General features: G+C 45.6%; 1 protein-coding gene across 1 annotated transcript in view; it reads left to right on the forward strand.

Annotated features, from left to right (window-relative positions):
* Nucleotides 1-19,885, forward strand: part of CPNE4 (copine 4) — a 354,061-nt gene that overhangs the window by 284,158 nt on the left and 50,018 nt on the right. Inside the window, exons 10-11 of the mRNA XM_074986114.1 lie at nucleotides 14,741-14,827; nucleotides 18,708-18,767. Coding sequence (XP_074842215.1) covers nucleotides 14,741-14,827; nucleotides 18,708-18,767 — 147 coding nt within the window. The remainder of the gene's footprint in view (nucleotides 1-14,740; nucleotides 14,828-18,707; nucleotides 18,768-19,885) is intronic.

Raw genomic sequence — 19,885 nt, forward strand, 5'->3', positions numbered from 1 at the left:
GCACTGGGGCACCAGGACACCGCCATGCAGCGTGCCCTCAGCGTGGAGAAACGGGTCGGCATCGCTGTCTGGAAGCTAGCCACTCCAGACAGCTACCGATCCGTGGGCCAGCAGTTTGGCGTCAGCAAGGCCACCATCGGGGCTGTCCTCATGGAGGTAAGAGGACCCACAGGGGAGGGGGAGGCAGCCCTGGCAGGGGAGGAGAGGGGAGGGGAGGGGAGGGGGGCCCTGGCAGGGGAGGGCCACACACACCCTGCACACCCCTCATTGGTGCTCTCCCATGTGCTTCCCCTGCAGGTTGTCCGCGCCATGAATGCCCTGCTCCTCCACAGGCTTGTGAGGCTCGGGGACTCGGATACCGCCATCGCGGGCTTTGCCACCCTGGGCTTCCCCAATTGCTTCGGGGCTCTGGATGGGACTCACATCCCCATCTGCGCCCCGGAACACAGTGGAGGACGCTACTTAAACAGGAAGGGCTACCACTTAGTGGTCCTCCAGGCCTTGGTGGACAGCCGGGGCCGTTTCCTGGACATTTATGTGGGCTGGCCTGGCAGCACCCACGACGCCCGGGTATTCCAGAACTCGGGCCTGTGCCGCCAGCTGGAGGCGGGGACCTACATCCCCCAGCGGGAGATTCCTGTGGGGGACACCACCATGCCCCTCTGCATCATCGCAGATGCAGCATACCCCCTCTGGCCCTGGCTCATGCACCCTTACACGGGCCATCTGTCAGCCAGCCAGGAGCGCTTCAACCTGCGCCTGAACCACGCGCGCTGGGTGGTGGAGCGCACATTTGGGTGCCTCAAAGGGTGCTGGAGGTGTCTCCTCACCCGCCTTGATGCGGGCCCCACCAACATCCCCCAGATTGTGGGTGCGTGCAGCACACTCCACAACCTGGTGGAGAGCAAGGGGGAGGCCTTCTTTCAGGGCTGGGCTGTGAAGGCCGGCAGGGCTGATGTGCAGCCACCCGCTGCCCCCAGTCGCCAGGTGGACCCCGAAGGGACCCGGGTCCGGGAGGCCCTGCGGGCCCAGTTCAATGAGGCTGCGGGGTGAACGCTGGCAGGCCCCCCACTGCCCCCCCATCCTCCACAACACTCCCTGCCCCTATGCCCACACCGCAGAGCACCCAAGAGCGCCCCCCCCCTTTTCTTGTAAATAAAAGCAGACAGTTGTTCGTCAAATCAAATATCTGTAGAACTCTTATTATTATTATCAAGACTAACTATTTACAGGCAAAATCAAACTTATATATATATATATATGTATTATAAATAAGGATAAGATGAAAGGGGAAGACAAGGAAGGGGAGAACTATGTACTTGGGGGAGCAAGGATCAGCATAGCAACAGGGGTCTAATATAAAAACTATTTACAAAATAACATAAAACTGGGGGGAATATATACAAAGGGGGGGCATGTCCTGGGCCCCACACCCCCTAATGTCCAGCGCTGGGGGTGGGCGGCCGCGACCCATGCCTCGGCCTCAGCCCTGGCTGGGGCTGGCTGGGGGCCAGGCGGACCGGTAGATGCGGCCGGTGGGTGTCAACTGGCCCGAGGTCCCCCTCGGCAGAAGGGCCCTCGGTGGCAGGTGGCGGTGCGACAGCGGACGGCGCAGCGGGTGGAGCAGGCAGGGCGGGCGCAGCGGCGGCTGGCGCGGCATGGGGGGCCAGGTAGTCGGCGATACGATCAAAGGTCCGTATGAAGGCCCCCCATGCCTCCTGGCGCCAGGCCAGCGCCCGCTCCTGCAGCTGGAGGCGGTGCTCCTCCACCCGCAGCCACTGCTCGGCGACCTCCAGCTGCCGACGGTGGATGGCCAGCAGCTGGGGGTCCGTCACCATCGGGTGGTGATGCTGGGTCCACCGTCTTCCCCGCCGTGGGGCTGGTTGGTCCTCCGCCGAGGGGCTGGCCTGGAGTGATGGCCCTGGTGGGCTGTCCGGGACCACTGACACCTCGCCGGCGCTCTCCAGTCCTTCTGATGGTGCAGCTGCGGAACACAGGAGCGGGGGAAGAAGAGTGGAGACAGCCGTTAGTGTGGGCCCCAAGCCGTGGCCCTTGTCCCCCCACCCCTCTGCTGCAGGTTCCCCATCCCGTCCCCGTGAGATGCTGCTGTGAGGGGTCCCCCTGCACTGCACCCCGTCCGCTGGCAGGAGTGACTCTCACTCAGCAGGTACAACAGGAGGTTTATTAGGCAACAGATGCCCAGTTTCTCACAGAAGCGACAGTACAGCAGTCAGAGACGGTCCTTCCAACCCATCCTGGGGAGAAGACCCCGCGGGGTGCCCCTCTGGGGTGTAGCTTTCCCTCTCCTCAGGCTGGCTGCCTTCTAGCTCTCCCTTCCCCTAGCCTCTAACTGCCGCCCCCGATTCAAACCCAGCTCAGCTCCTCCCTCCTCTTTGTTCAGGGCAGAGGTGTTACCTGCCAGTTGTAGCCCCAGGGTCATCCTTAGCCATTGGGAGCTATTCTGCTTGTTTCTCATATCTAGCCTGAGTCTCGCATTTGCACTCCCCCCACTCCATCACATGCTGCTGCTGCTGCTGGGTGTCCCACCCCCTTCCCCCCAGGGGACCCTAGAGGTTCTGCTCCCCCCTGCCCCGGGGATGGGGCATGGCACTGTCGTGCTGGGGGGCAGGGGCTAATGCACTCTTCTGAGGGACATGCCACTGCTGTCCTTGGGGCCATGGTCATCTGGGCATGTGGAGGGCCCTGGTCATATCTATTACCCCCGCTCCTCAACCCCGGGGGTGTGCACCGGTGGGGTACATACCTGATGGTCCACTCCCACGGTCGGGGGACACCCAGTGGGTGGACGCCCGGCTGGAGCTCCTCGAGGGCAGCACGATCCTCAGGCTGGTGTCGCTGGAGGAGGACTTCCTCCTCCTCTGGTGCCCCGGGGGTGGGCTCCTGGGGGGGACCCCGGGGTGCGGGGCTTGCCTCCGGGGCGGACTCCGCCTCCGGGGCCTGCTGGGGCTCGTTGGCCAATGTATCAAGCGTGGCCGGAGGGGAGGAGGTGTGCCGGGGTCCCAGGATGTCCCTGAGCTCCCTGTAAAAGGGGCAAGTGATGGGGGCGGCCCCAGATCGGCGGGCCACATCCCAGGCCCGGGTGTAACCCTGCCGCAGTTCCTTCACTTTACTCTGGACATGATCCGGAGTGCAGGCAGGGTGACCCCGGGCGGCCAAGCCCTTGGTCACCCGAGCGAATGCGTCCGCGTTCTGCCTCTTGCTCCCCATTACCTGGAGCACCTCCTCCTCACTCCAGAGCCCCAGCAGGTCCCGAAGCTCGGCCTCCGTCCAGGAGGGGCCCCGCTGCCGCTTCCCCGCCTGCCTGCTGGGCTGGGAGCCCTGTCTCCCCTTGGGGGGGGGTCCCCTGGGGGGGCTGGGGGGCGGCCATCGCGTCGGGTGTGGGTGTCTGTGGCTGCAGAGGAGCGTGCAGGCTAGCCGCATGGCAATGCTGCTGCCTGCACGCTCTCTCAGCTTCCTGCACAGGAAGGCAGGGGGCGGGGAGCTTTAAGGGGCCGCTGCATGCGGCCACCATCAAGCTCAGGGGCTGGAGAGAGCATCTCTCAACCCCTCAGCTGATGGCCGCCATGGAGGACCCCGCTATTTCGATGTTGCGGGATGCGCAACGACTACGTGTTCCCTACTTCGACGTTGAACGTCGAAGTAGGGCGCTATTCCCATCCCCTCATGGGGTTAGCGACTTCGACGTCTCGCCGCCTAACGTCGATGTTAACTTCGAAATAGCGCCCGACGCGTGTAGCCGTGACGGGCGCTATTTCCAAGTTGGCGCTGCTACTTCGAAGTAGGCAGCACGTGTAGACGTGGCCTTAGTGGGGCTGCACTAAATTGAATGATCAGGGCACCACTGTTGATGCCTGTCCTCCTCGCAGTCATGAGGAGTAAGGGAATTGAGCAAGAGAGTTACTTCCGTCAACCTCCTACTGTGGGGATGGCAGCAAAAATCAATTTAACAAATGTTGACTCCAGTTACACTATTTGTGTAGCTAGAGTTGCATATTTAAATCAATTTTTTCTTGTAATGTAGGCCTAGCCTTGGTTTCAAACTGGATGCAATAAGTGGACAACACAGACAGAGTGAGGCTCGCCAAGGCAGCCAAATGAACAGAGGTCCAGGAGAAAAATAAGTCACAGCCAACCATTTGCATCACCAATTCACATGACAAAGATTTTTAGGCATCTCAACAAAGCTAGGCTTTGAGGAAGGGATTTAGAGAAGATAAAGCAGTAGTTGTGCAGTTTTAATAGGGAGTTCACTGCTCCGTTGAGTGGGGTGGAGGGGTGGGATGTCATGAGAGAAAGTGCACTAGTGCCAGAGGGATAAGACGACAAAGCAGTGATGAAGTGTGGCATTGCTGGCAGATCAGTGGTGGGGGTTGAGGGCTTGATTTAGTTAGTCTTTTACACAGGGTGAGGTTAAACGTGGAAGGACAAGATGTGAATGTGTTTCGTACTGTAGAGGAAGGAAGAGCAAGCAGAGGGATGCAAATAGAGGGGAAATTTATTTGTATCTGAGTCTGCAGTGTGATCCAAGTGACAGAATTTTAATGGCCTTGAGGGAAGCAGTGGAGCTGGCACCAGGGCCAAAGGGGAAGAGACTGCAGTAATTGAAGAACAAGATGATGAGAGCCTAGAGAAATAGCTTTGGCAGGCTAGACAGACAAGAGAAGGAAGAATCTTTGGCATATTACATTGGTGAAAGCTGCAAGACTAAGATACAGCCTGGATTTATAGGCCAAAAAAGTGGACCAAGGCAAAGAAAATGGGTGTAAGACACCGTGATGGTGGTGTAATTCACAGTAATGAAGGTATAAAGGAGAGTAGAAACATGATATAGAGGTGAAGTCAAATATTTAATTTTGGCTCTGTCAAGCTTGTGCTGCCACCTTGATTTCTCTCAGAAAATGCCTGGCAGGCTGAGGTGCAGGTTGCCTGGAGGGAAGCAGAAGGCAACCAGATTAATAAGTTGTTGTGGAAAAGGGAAAGGTGGAGACGTGGGTGAGCAGATGGGGCCTAGAGAGACGAAAGCATATCAAGGGCAGAACCTTGGGGAACATCCAATGAAGGGTCAACTGAAGATCCACTGAACAAAACACTGGAGTAGCCACTGGAGAAGTAGGAGGAGATTCGTGGGGGACAGAGCTTCACAAGCTGGGGGAGGGCAGAATTTTAAGCATCAGCGGGTGGTCAGGGGTGTATGCGCCAACTTGAGAGACAAAGGAAGATGAAAATGGGGAGCCTTGAGATTTGGCCAGAATGGAGTCATTAGAGACTCTATTTAGAGGAGGTACAGGAGAATGTTTGAGTAGCAGGGACAGGGTGGAATCGAGGATGGACTAGGACCCAGAAAACTCAGTGCATCAGTGTGTAAAGCGCAGTTTATAATCTTGAGAGTAATGTTGTTTCCTTTGATATTAGAGTATAAATATGTGGAAAATGGCCTTGAAATTCCATTTTGTTGTTCTTTTTTTATTTTCATTTGAGATAAAATCATGACCTCAATGACTTCTACAGCATATTTCCCATTTGGGGGTTGTTGGCTCTCTAATTTCCCTTTTGATGCTTTGTTATGCTGTTATTTTAGGCTGTTAACGTGTCTAACAGCTCGTACATTAAAACACTAGAATTATTTCCCAGCTATGTTCCTCAGCAGAGCGTAGTGCCAGGAGCGGGGGGTTTCTCCTCCAGAAGACATTACATTAAATTTAAAAAAAATCACTAAATGGTTCCAGCAGAATCTGGGGATGAGTTACAGTTAATTGGAATTTCTGAATGAGCTTCTTATCCCTCCGGGAGCTGCTGACCTCCCCATCACAAGTTTCCACTGTTAGCAAGGCTCAGCTCCAGGAGCTTGCCAGTCTGCTTCTGGGCAGATATTTAAACTAACTGGTCCACCCCCTCAGTGCCACTGCATAGCCTGTTGTTATCTGGCCAAGATGTTCTGAAAATGAAATCAGCAGAAAGAGGAGGTGCCATTCTTACTGTAATTACGTACCCGATATTACTAGTCTCTCTTTCTAATTCTATTTCCAAGCAAACTTCTTTCTCCTAATATATATTCAAGCAAGTGCCAGCATATAGGTTCTAGTAGCTGCTGGACTGCAACTGTAGGTCAGTTCCACTGTCTGGGGAGAGATAGTCAGAGCACACACCTGCTGGCCAGAGACCTTTTACTGGTCAAGTGCCATTTTTTCTCTTTCTCCTTCTGCCTTCCCCCCGTTGCTTGCCCTGCCTTGGCTACCACCAGCTCTGCCTGGAAATTGTCATGATGTAACTAATCAGTTTCTTATGAATTACAGTTCCTAAGAGAAAATTGAATTATTACCTCATTAATAATTCTACTTCTTTATGTCATCTTGAGCCTCTCAAATTGGGGTTGATGGCAGTCATTGAAAATGATAAACGATTTGGCATATCTAATTTGAGAAGTTGTCATTTCCTATTATTATATAATCCTAGACTCATTAATGTTAATAAATTCTCTGTGTGGGAATTAATGTTGGACCTCCCGACTGCTGGTGGTGGAGTGACTGCTCTGATGGACATGTGGGAATAAAGCTAAAAGTGCAAATCAGACTGGGTTCACACTTTATATTAAGGTTCCATTTGTAAATAGGGTTTAACAAATGGCTAACCAATTGGTACAGAGGCCAGCAAATCAATAGGTTGCCATAATCTATCATATTTTGTGCGGGTGTGTTTATAATCATGTGTTCTGTAACATGACTCATGTCTGCAGCATGCTTCTAACATCAGTCATTTGTTAACTCTTTATAAATAATGTAAATGGACCCTTAATAGGGAACATGATCTGAACTCATCCTCATAGCGCCAAACTGAGTCAATGAAGCTGGACTGACTTCCACCAGGGTTGAACTGGCCTCATACAGTTTAGAGCACTTACTAGATTCCACTGGTGCATGATGAGAATTAATCATAAAGTGAGTTTGAGTGAAAGAGTTTTCACAAAGATGAGGTAGGTACCAAACTGAATAATATTAGCAAGGTTAGCCTGGTGAGAAACCAGCAGATTTAGGTAAATGTTTATTGGTGGATGGGCAGGATATAATAATGGTCATATGTATGCATCCCTGATAGAAATTTCTGCAAAAGAGAGATTCTCTATCACCAAAAAATGACATATGCAAGAATAACCAGAGACTGTATGAACCAGAAAGTTTTTGGGAGAGTATAGGAGACATGGAATCCCCTAAATGGATTAATGAGGTACTTGGTGCTGTGAGGGGAGAAACAATAAGGAGCACTTTTGCTGAGTTTATTATTATCCCCAGCATAGTATGGGGAGAATTGTGCTGGCACCGGCATATGAAATTATTGCACTCATTTCCCAGATCTCATTTCTCTTACGTGATAGGCAGATATTGTACATCGCAGAACAACATTGGTACTCCAAGGTAGAAGACATCTACTTTTACATCAGATACTATACATTACTGAGGAGAATGCATATCAGGATTGTTTAAAAAAAATGTTACTGCTCACAAATATCTGCAAAATATATCTGATCCTTCTATTTTACCTTTTCTTGAGTCTCATCATTCTAAGACTGGCCCTCCACAATTTAACCATAGCTTTTGTCTCAGTAGCCCCAATTCAGGATGAGCACTCAAATGCGTACTTTATACTTATTCAGGACAGCATAGATTTCAGTGGAATGTAAGTAAATGCCTGAAGGTTAGTGTGTGCTTAAGTGCTGCTCTAGATAAAGATGCTTTCTTGACTCAGGGCCTATACTGCGCAGTTGTTTTATAAAGTGTATTAATACATTAACCAACCTGACCATTTCAAAAAGTAGAATGGAAAAAAAAATAATCAAGATTAATTAGTAAAACTGTTCATGGGTGAACTGGGGGAAATCCTCCTCTAATTAAAAAAAAAGAAAAAAAACAACCCACAGTTTTGAAAATAGAGGCAATAGAACCAGATGGATTGGAAAAAAGCCTTAGAAACATAAGCCACCTGGACCCTACTGCAGTGAAAGAAATTATGTAATAGAAAAATCTGTCTCTGTATTTACCATAGGAAAAAAAAATAGGAATGAAGAAACCTTCCTAGATCTATACTATCTCCTCTGGCATTTCCACAAGATTATTTAACTCCCTCATAGAACTTCCATTGTGTGTCCCTCATTAATTAGAATGTGCTGTCAGACAAAGCCAGGCCATCTCTCTCTGGGGATTCCAATAAGTGAGATTCAGAGGAGGTGCAGGAAGGGGCCTCAAAGCCAGTTCTGAGCCCCCATCTCCTCCCCCACATGCAAACTCCTAAACTCTTCACATAATCTAGTTTCTATTGCACTCATAGAAGTGAGCCAGTGTGAGACAGTAAAGCAGTCAGTGACTCTACTAAAGTACCAAGGCAATTCTCAGTTTGCCCAGTTTTAATACAGAGCTCCCATTCTCTTTTTTTTAACAGAGGGTCAAATCCACTCAATGGTCTGCAATGTCAGAAGCCTGGCCCTTGGAGGCAGAAAAGGGTGGCTGCAACAGTACAGTGCATCAGTCATCTCCTTTTCATCTAGTAATCTGAAGGCAGTCAGTACAGCTCCAGAAATATCTTGGTCTAGAAAACAGGAGATGCATTGATATTCACTGCAGTCTACACCTGCAAATCGCCTGTGGAGCCCTGGCAGAGATTAAAGGCCACCAGCCTCCCCATGGTGCACACCCCCAGTAAACAGTAGTGTGCAAACACCACCTGTCCTCCTAGGGGAATGAAGGAATGCAGTGGCCCTTAGAGAGGTGCAGCTGGAACCTTGAGAGCCGGTAGAAATGAATCTGCCCTGAAAGCAAATTGCTCACCCAAAGTCAACAGGATGGCATATTAAATAGGACATTCACATAATAATACATTTAATACATTATTTTTTGTTTCAGCAACAGTTCACTAAAAGAAAAAGGAAATAAGAGATAAAGAAATAAAAAAATTATTTGGAGAGAACACACATTGATGATGGTCCATGTACTGTTCTGGATAAGTGCCACCTTCTTTGGCTTCACAATTCATATTCCACACACGTGTTTTCGTGAGGTATATCTGATGTGATCACAGATGCTAGGTGAAAACAAAAGCTGTGTCTCAATTTCTCTGGCTTCAGGGTACATGGAACCCTCTCAATCTGATACCTTTATTTATCTGACACACTGAACAAAGCTACTGCTGGAAGTATGTTGCTCAGAAATTCTGTTCTTTAAATGTAAACATTTAGGATTATTTTTACACATATGGCTAATGTAGACTCTGTCTCTCTCCTTTACAGGAGAGATGGATGTATGTATGTATGGAAGAGGTGTCCCAGTGGGGGGGACAGTTTTTCATTCTACTTCTGGGAGATTGGTTGTGTCAGAGAAGGAACATTTCAGAAAGCAATCAATGCCCTTTATTTTAGGGAGTGGTATTCCTTGCTCTGAGAATCTGTGTTCCACACTTCAGAGAAGGGAGGGTTAGACATATGACTGCCTATAAGTGTCTGCATTATTTTGCCAAATATCACTGGGGAGTGGGAGGAGGGTAACAAACCAAAATCTGGTTCATGATTTCTTAAAACAGCTCAGATTCACTCAGCTGTTTCTCTCAGACTGGCTTGAGGTTGTAGGTTTTAAAGAAACCTAAAATAAGTCTATGTTTAGGTTTTCATAATAAAACCTTTTGCCCAGTTCTTACAATAAATTAGCAGGAAGTGGTGAAGCCTTATTGCCTTATTTTTCATGAGAAGAAAAGAGCTCACATATCCCAGAATCATCAGACCAGTAGAAGAAGTAAATGTTAAGTGGTACACTATTAGAATGATGAATGTAAGTTTAACAACGCTTAACAATCTCAGAATATAGTCTTGCATTAGTTACCTTTTAGCTGAAAAGTTAATTTAAAGGATGGAAATGAATCATTAATACAGATGATAAATATTGTATCCATAGCAGAATATAGGAGTATAATTAAAAAACCCAACCGTCTTAGTGGTTAAAGTAAAATATTTGAAGCAATTCACATTTACTTATTTTCTAAGACCTGTGCTGAGGATTATGTTCCCTCAAGAAGAGCTGATGATATGGAACTGGTTATATAGGGAATTTTAGAAAATACAGGTTGAACCTCTCTTATCCGGCACCCTTAGCACCTGACTGGTGCCGGATGAGAGAATTTGTCAGAAGACAGGAGGTCAATATTGTCTAGCAGCATTTCCAACACTTCCACTGCTGACTGGGCTCTTAGAAGACATTTAGGGGTAAATTACAGCTAAATAACAGCACAGAACACTGAGAGCCAGGACTGGGGGCTGGAAACAAACCTTATGGGACCTTGGGAAACTTAGTCACACCCATGATAAGTGATCATCAACTAAAATCATGCTGGCCTACGTATATTGCTGGACAAGAGAGTTCCAGATGAGAGAGGCTCAGCCTGTAGTACCTGTCGTATAATAAACTCCTGCTGTGTTAGTGTAGAGTCCTGGGGTCAGATCTTGTCAGGTAAGTAAAGCAGGAGGTGAGTTTTATTTAAAATTGTAATTTTTAAGTCAACCTGTGATCTGGGAGTTTAATTATTTTTATTTTAGGAAAAAAATAATTTAAACAAAAAATCTGCTATTGTGTTTGCCTAATGTAAACTTATTCTTTCCTTCTGTGTGTTCACTTGCCAGGAATTTTCTAAGATTATTTATTTGGCTTGTGACACATATCAATCACTTAGGTTTCCATTGCTTGTTCATTTCGTATTTTAATAATACTTAGCAGTTATCTAGAATAGAGATCATGGATCTCAATGTGCTTTACACAGGAAGGTGAGCATTATTATCCACATTTTACTGCTGTCCAGAAGAGCTAAGTGACATGCTCAAGGGCACACACTTATTGTATTTTATGAAGTCTTCTGTAACCAAATCTTCAAAGAAACTAAACACCTTCCTAAAGTGCATTAAGCACTGAAGTGCCTTAAGTAACTAACATCTATTGTGTGTGGTTAATCCTATCTCCAAGGGAGAATTGTGTGTGCACTATCACGTTATTTTTTAAATGCCAACACTGCTGTGAGTTTATCGTAGAGAGGGCAAGGTCAAAGTAGTTCACCTTGCACTGAGAGTGGCAAGTGGTGACATTTGTGATGGTCTGCTTGGTGAAATTCAGTGTCAGCACTGGGACCAGAACTCTTGGCTTCTATATTTTGTCCAGTCCACTGGACACCTATGCTTCTATTGCAACTGGTAAACTGAGCAATTTCTTATTATAAACACATCTTATAAGTCTATAGGATAGCTGCTCCCAGTGAAGACATTTTAATGTAAAGTATACTGCCAAGTGATCCATATTTTTGCACTGCAACCCCATTTCTTCCCTCTATTCATGCTAGGTTTACCAGGTGTCCAGATTTTGGCTGACATGCCTGGTCAAAAAGGGACTGTGGTGTCTCTGGCCATTATAAGTCTAGTCAGCAACACAGTGAGAGCCTGGGGCTAAGGCAGATTCTTTATCTGCCCTGGCTATGTGTGGCTCTGAGAAGTGGCCACCATGTCCCTGTAACACCTAGATGTGTGGGGAGCCAGAGAGGCACCAGTTGCTGCTCCCACCCTGGCTGGTGTCTCCACAGCTCCCAGTTGATGGGGAACCATGACCAAAGGGAGCTGCAGGTATGACGGCAACATGCATCACTGGAGGCCGCCAGGACCTAGCACACACTTCCTAGGAGCCATGATAAGTGAGATTCCACACTCTACACCTCCTCCCACACCCAATCCCCTGTCCTAGCCCAGAATCCCCATCTGTAATCCGAAGACTTCATCCTCAGCCCCTTCCCACAGCCAAGTAGGTGCCCGCATCTCTCCTGCAGGTTAACTCCCTGCCCCAGCCCAGATCCCTCTCCCACACTCTGAACTTCTCATTTCCGTCCTCACACAGCATTGCACCCCCACCTGGAGCCTGCACCCCCACCAAAAACTCTAACTCCTAGGCCCATCCTGGAGTTCCCTCTTATTCCCCAAATCACTTACCCTGGCTCCACCCCAGAGCCTTCACCACCTTTCCCCAGCCCAGTAAAAGTTAGTGAGCCTGGGAGAGGGTGAGTGATGGTAGGAGAGGAAATGGAATGACCCAGGGGTGGAGTCTGGAGGGCAGGGCTGGGCCAGGAGGCAGGACAGGGGTGTTCAGTTTTGTGCAGTTAGAAAGTTGCCAACCCTAATAATCTCCTGTTATGGAGAACACTGTGGGGGGAGGAGAGAAGGGAGCTTGAACTACCCTCCAGAGACCAGAAAAGCAGTTGCTGGAGAATTTCTCAGGAACGTGTGGTCCTGTGTCTGCCTGTTACCTCAGCTGGAAAATTCATTTCACAAGACAAATAATTGAGCTGTAGGGCAAACTGGGGAGCAGACGGCTGTACTTCATACAGCTTGGAAATATTCGTCTTGTTAAACTTTTTCTATTATCAGCCAAGTCACCTATTTCCAGGAGCCGTGCAGCTAGGAGTGCAGGGCAGGCAGCACAGCTAACCCTTGGTGAAGGAAACTCCTCACGTTGCCAAACGATATTTTAAAATAAATCCTGATTTTGAAATGCTTAGTATTCAAAGTAATTGGGTAAGCCACTGGTGAGAGGGTGTTACAGGCTCCTGCTGCACTGAGCCACAGAGGATGTGAGTTGTCACAGCCCTTCATTGCAGAATTTTGGCTCTTTACCTCAACATGAAGGCACTTATGATTTCAGTACTGAAGGTCCTGAGTTTAACCCCTCTGTCAGGGGGTGGTTTGTTCAGAACCCCATCTTTCCCCCACCAAGGGAAACATAAACTAGCAGCCCAAGTCAACACCAAAACCCTCTCTGCATGGAAATGTGGCGTAGCAGCCAGTGTCTAGATAGCAAGGGCCTCCTCACAGTGCAAACCCTGAGTTGGGATTTGGGAAGGGGCAGTGGGGCCAGACCCTCCCTGGTCCATCAGGCGCCAGCCCAGGCCCTACCAGTGGTGGAAGGGCCCACCATTGCTGTCCCAGCAGTCCTCTGTGGCGTTCCTCTCTGGCTTTGGGGATTCCCCTGTCCTCCCTGGCTGACTAGCCTCCATGGTCTGGTCTGTAGGCAGTTCCCTCTTTTCTTCCCTGGCGGCAGCCAATCCAGACTGACCAGGTGCACAGGCCTTTGTAGCGGGCCTGCAGCTGGAGCATGCCTGGCAAGGCTGTAAGGGCAGGGGCCGCCTTGGCCAGCTGGGCCAGATTAGCCTGCTCTGATTCAGTGCCAGGCTGATACACACCATCACACCCCCATGTATTGGCCCTAATAACACTGTCACAATTGCTCTTTGGGCTTTGTTTACTACTGATGTCAATGGCACTATCCACTTAAATTGACTCACATCCATAAGCATATTACAGGGTCAAGACCTAATTAAGGATTTTTACCACAAATATGCAAAAAACACTGTAACTTCAAGACAGCCACATTCAGTTAAAATTGTCTAAATACAGTCTGAACCTCTTTAGTCTGGCACTCTCTCATCCAGCACCATCCATGGTCCAGCATGATTTTAGTTAGCCAGATGTCCACTTATCATGCATGTGGCCAAGATTCCTGTGGTCCCATAAAATTTGTTTCCAGTCACCAGTCCTGGCTCTCAGTGTTCTGTGCGGTTATTTAGCTGTAATTTATCCCTAAATGTCTTCTAAGAGCCCACTAAGCATTGGAAGTGCTGGTAATGCTGACAGGCAATATTGATCGCCTGTGGTCCAGAAAATTCTCTTGTTCAGCACCAGTCAGGTCCTGAGGGTGCCAGACTAGAGAGGTTCAACCAGTACTTATTCATATAATACTGCCCTCTTATAGATGGATTTTTCATGTTGCCTGGAACCATGTCAGTACACAAACATTTCCTTGAACGTTTCTCCACATTTTCAAAAAACACCTTTGAAATAACACTAAAGACAATATTTTTTCTAATCTCAGGCCTCAAGTAATAGCTCATGAAAAATGGGGCATATGCAGACAGGTATTTTGCACGTGCAAATCTGGGTTATGCTTCTGCAGAGGCATGTATGCATATTTTTGAAGGTACTACTTAGAGTTCAAAGTTTGAAATTTTGGTCTGTCGGAAACGAGCAAAACCTAGTCACTTTTAAGTTAAGATTGAAATTTCTAATGCAAAACATTTCAGCTTCAATAAAGCATCATATTTCAACTACCCCTGGGTGGCAGGGGTATTTAACCTCCTTCCTTCATGTGCTTAGGACAATTTCTTTTTAACTTATTATTTTCTCGTAGTACCTACAGCATATACTATCATACTCTCCAGGATCTATTTACAACAAAAGGGATTAAAGATAGTACTTAAATCTCAGGTCTGAAGTGCCGTCTAATCGTTATTTAATGCAAATCCTCAGTATTATACTAATACGTAGGGAGTATTGTATTTAATGTAGATCATCACTCAACTTCCCCAGTCATTTTTGTTCATATGAAGAAAAACTTTTTTCTGAACTGATCGCTTTGTAAAAACCCTTAGTGAAAAATGTGCACTTGTATAAGGATACGTGGATATATTTGCATAGTAGAATGTAGGTGTTTGCCTGCAGTTTGGGATGAGAAGAAGGCTACCTGTACAGTTAATATTTAGCTGTCTTTGTCTTTAGACCATTTGATGGGATTTAACTATAGAAACATACAGTGCAACTGTCATTAATTCAGTTTGCTTATATGAATTGTCTTTCATGCAGTGACTGGTGTTTTCACAGGTACAGTGGGAGTGCATAAACCCCAAGTACAAAGCAAAGAAGAAGAATTACAAGAATTCAGGCATTGTCATTCTTAACCAATGCAAGGTACCTGCATTTGAAAAAATACTTTGTCTGTCTCCCCACCCACCCCGACTTTTTAATAATGTATCAATAAAGATTTTTGGAAATGGTACCAGCAAAGAAAATCTAAAGTGTAGAGCCAAAAATTGTCACCTGGGACAGACAAATGGAAGTTATTTGAGTTCTGGGAGGCTGTCCTTTTTTAGCCATATCATGTACAAAAAATAGAGCAAAAACTGTCATAAAAATGACTTAAGGGGGGAACGATTTGTTCTCAGGCTTTGGGGAAGGGGTGCTACTTACCCATGGCTTATAGCCTGCACCATGCAGATCTCTTATTGGTGCCACTGCCCCCTAATGGTTGCTCTACAATACAACTGTCTTTTGCGCTCACTGACTCCTGTGGTCATTGCAGAGCATAACTGTCTGTACTATCAGACCCCTCCCTTTCCATTTAATGGGAAATAATCAGATTCTAGGCACATCCCATTGTCCTGGCACAACCAAACTATGATCATGATTTAGTTATAAGAGGAAGCTGCATACCAACTTTGGTGCTCTTAGCTCTTATTGTTTAGGAGAAGTTCTTGAACAGACTCACAGACAGACACACATTTCTAAACTATATAGTAGATGACAATATGGTATTATGAAAAATTGATCCTGTCAGACTAAGTTAATTTTTATGAGAAAGTGTTTGGTTGATAAAGGTGTTATGTACTTAGACTTATATAAGGTGTGAAATTTGGTGCTTTATTACATTGCTGTTAAAAACCTAGAGACTCTGTCTACACTACAGTGATAGTTCGAAGGAAGTTCTTCCAGAAGAATCTCTTGCAAAGAAAACTTCTTTTGAAAGACTGCATCCACACACAAAAAATCAGATTGAAAGACCGATCCAGTCTTTCGATAGTGTCCACACAGCCCCTGCTCTTTTGAAAGAACGGGCCAGAGATTGAAAAATCCAGCACCATGAAAACTGCTCTTCTGAAAAACAGGCCCGCGGAATACCTACACATGCTTTTTTTCAAAAGAAGGCACTCTTCCTGATCCGGGAATGGAAGACAGCTTCTGGAAGAAAAGCTGCATTCTTTCAATTTCGGATTCAAAGAGCGCATTTTGTGTGTAGACGCTCCACGTGTTCTTTTGAAAAAGGGCTGGATTTTCCAGAAGAACTTGATAGTGTAGATGCAGTCAGAATGAAAGATAATTAAATCAGCACACATTAGATTAAAAACTAGCTAAGTTTAAAATGCAGTTTTAAATGAGGAGTCATTGTCAAGCAGATGATTCTAGTCAGGTTTCTCAGCAATCTGTCCTTGGCCCTGTGCTATTTAACATTTGTATCCATAACCAGGAAGAAAACACAAAATGATGGCTGATAAAGTTTGCAAATGACATAAAATGGGGGAGTGGTAAATAATGAAGAGGATAGGTCTCTAGCACAGAGCAATGTGGCTTGCTTAGTAAATTGAGCAAAAACAAATAATATGCGTTTCAGGACAGCTTAATGTATGTGTATCCAACCAGAAACAAAGAATGCTGACCATACTGAGGACTGTGGACTCTATCCTGGGAAACTGTGGCCCTGAAAAGATTTGGGAGCTCTGTTGGATAATCAGCTGAATATAAGACTCAGCTTAGGTCCTGAAACTTTACACTACTTGGGAGGGATGATTTCATGCTCCTAGTGGGGATGGGTGAAAAAGAATTATCAGGGGTTGACAGTCAACCCCTTTACTCCTCATTCTTGTGAGGAATAAGAGAGGTTGATGGGAAAGTTTCTCCCATCGACCTCCCTCAGTTAGGACAGCCAGATAAGTCGATCATAGATACATTGATTCCAGCTATGCAATTGCTGTAGTTGGAACTGCATATCTATGGTTGACTTTAGGTCTAGTGTAGGCCTCGCCTCAAGGTACTGTCCCTCCCCACCCACAGCCCCACTCCGTCTTGAAGTGGTTTCCATTATATGTAAGGTTTACAAGTTTGGGTCAGTAGCTTTTTGGACCATCACTACACAAAATGTTCCAGCATCCCTGGCCCCCAATTGGACACTGTAGCCAAAAAGGATAATGTGATCATTGCTTATATAAAGAAGGGAATCTTGAGAAGGTATAGAGATGTGATTTTTCCTCTGTATTTGGCACTAGTGAGACTTGTGTCTACAAGTCAAGAAGGATGTTGAATAATAATTGAAGAAGATTCAGAGAAGTGCCACAAGAATCATTAAAGGATTGGAAATCTTGCTGAATAAGTCAGAGACTAAAGGAGCTCATTTTATTCAGCTTAAGAAAGAGAAGGTTAAGAATTAGTTTAATTATACTGTATAAGGACCTACATGGGGAGCAAAGATTTAAAATAGATTCTTTAGTCTCACACAGAAGGTGTATCACTCTCCCGGGGCTGTTAATTGAAGCTAGACAAATCTGGACCGGAGAGAAGGTGTAAATTCTTAATGGTGAGATGAGTCAACCACTGAAACAATTTACCATGTTGAGTTCTACATCAGACCACGTAGACCATTTTAAAATCAGAATTGGATTTTTTTTTCCACACGTTAGCCCAAGGAATTATTTGGGATAGTTCCATGTACTGTGTTATACAGGGGATGAGGCAGATGATCACACCGATCCCTTCTGGCCTTGGAAATCTATTAATGTCTGACGGATCAACCTCAGCCCCTCCCCGACAATGATCTTAAGAAGGAACTCAGACACACAAAACTTTCAGACACAGACCAGATCGTCTATATTTGAAGAAAATATCTTAAGATTAATCATCTTCGTTTTTCATAACTGAAAGTTTCTCTTTCAGCAGAGGCTGACAGATAATGTTCTTTTTCAGAGAATGCAGTATGAAAAACTACCCTCTCACAACATATTCTTACCCTAAACTGCCCTGCATGATGACACCTTTGGGCAATGGAGGGAATAATAAATCAATTTAATATCATCTGGGATTACAGATGCTAACATGTTGTAACCTAAACATGTAAATGTTACACTGTGTTACTGTCAAGCAATATTGTGATTGCTCAAGTGCCCTAAATATCCATACCTTCAGATACTGGAATTTCTTTCAAACTTACCCTTACCTCTTATTTCCCGGGTTCATTATGTTTGTTTTGGGGATTATTAAAACATCCCTGTAATTTGTATATTGCTCCAGTGTTAACTCCACTTTAACATAACGTTTGTTCTGGGACTTTTAAGATGAGCTTGATGATTGGAGGTTGCAAACTTTAGAACATATTGCAGTGTATTTAGTATATTTCAATGTCTTTTTTAAATAATCCATGAAAAATGAATCAAACAATGTATTGAGGGGGAATAAATGAGTAATAGGAATAGAGCCCTTCAAAAATAAAAAGTACAGCTTTGTAGAGAAGCTATTGTGCAAATAATCAACACTCCTCAATTACTCCTTCCTGACGTTTTATAATACCAGAAAACAATCCCATATGCCATACAATGCAATTCCACTTTCAGACATCAAAGTTCACCAGGATGACCAGATATCTGAGAGGTTTCCCTTCATGTTCTTTCAAAGTCATGTGTCTGAATTTAAAAATACTGATGATGATGATAAACCTGCTCTTTCTCCCTTTGAAACCAGTGGCAAAATCCTCATTGACTTCAGGCAGAGGAGTGCTGTCCTGTCCTGTCCTGTCCTTACTGTGTGTAAATAATTTTAGTGGTTTCAGAATAGTATGTGACATGTTCTCATCTTTCTTTGTTCCTCTCTTAACTTAGCTTTAAGTCTCTCACCCTCTCTCTCTCACTCACTCATTTCTGCTATGCCATCCCCATCCATGTGCCATTTTTCCTAAAACAAGCTGTCTCAAAGTCCAGGTCTTTTAGCAATATACAATTCATATGAATATCTGCTTTCTTATTTCCAGATTCACAAGATGCATTCTTTCCTAGATTACATCATGGGTGGATGCCAAATACAGTTTACAGTAAGTGTCATCCTACTCTAATTTTCTTTCCTGTAATGAAGGGAACTCCTTTTAAACATTAAATTCATCACTTTCACAGGAAGAAGAGGTCTGGCCTACCATTTTGTAAATTGATTGATAAAGTGCCAAACCCTCCTTGTAACATATTTTGTGACTGTAAAATGAACTGTTATCAAATTTTCAAACACATAACATCTTTATTTTGCATGTGATAGCCGTAACGCTCACACAGTGACAATTAAAGACGATCATATACAGAGAGCCAGATAGTGCTGGTGACATCATTTGTGCTATGCTGTTGTATCAGAGTTGAAGATTTGGCCTCGAGTCTGTGTCAATAGCTGTGCATGTAGGTTGTCACTGAGAAGTTCACAGGATCACCCTTGTCCCTCCCAGGCTCTGGTCAGTTCTGATTCAGTATCATCTTCCTGCTAAATTTCAAATTTCTGCTTGGAAAGTGCTTGTGACATCATGCTTTGAATGAAATGGTTGGAAGGGTATTTGAACGTGAGCAAAAGTAATAATATTCCCTAATCTAATTCTTAGGAAAGGATTAATCATTAGCACTGAAACCCTTTCCACAGGCCAAAATTCAGTAAGTAAATAATGCACCTGAGCCAGACACCTGGCATGGAAAATGGCAGCCCATGGGAGTGAAATTTGGTGATGTTATAAGGAATTGAAAATAGGGAATTCCAATGGGAAGTGTGGGGTAATGTGAAGTATAAGCAGTGCTACTGGCTCCACCTGTAATGCCTCTACATATGCAGCTTTCAAAGCCCAGAAACTTCAGAGGATATAAATATTGGCTTTGCTGAGCTTGATATGATACTGGAGGGGGGAAGTAAACATGAACAATCCTTCAGCCAAACATTACGTACCCACCTAACATCAACCACATCAAATCCCTGGACTTTTCAATTCTTCCACTTCCAACCCACTGTCCTAGTCCACAGGTAATATTTGTCGAAGTATCCACTATAATGTAACAGTTTTTGTAATGTTTTCTACAGCGCCATTTTTAAATGCTATTTCACCTTACCCTAGTTTGTGCATGTGAGATTTTGTTGCTGCTGTCATTTTTGTGACTGAATCATTGAACTTATACCAAAAATATA

The sequence above is a fragment of the Carettochelys insculpta genome, chromosome 2 (genome assembly GCF_033958435.1).
Source record: "Carettochelys insculpta isolate YL-2023 chromosome 2, ASM3395843v1, whole genome shotgun sequence".
Classification (NCBI taxonomy): domain Eukaryota; kingdom Metazoa; phylum Chordata; order Testudines; family Carettochelyidae; genus Carettochelys; species Carettochelys insculpta.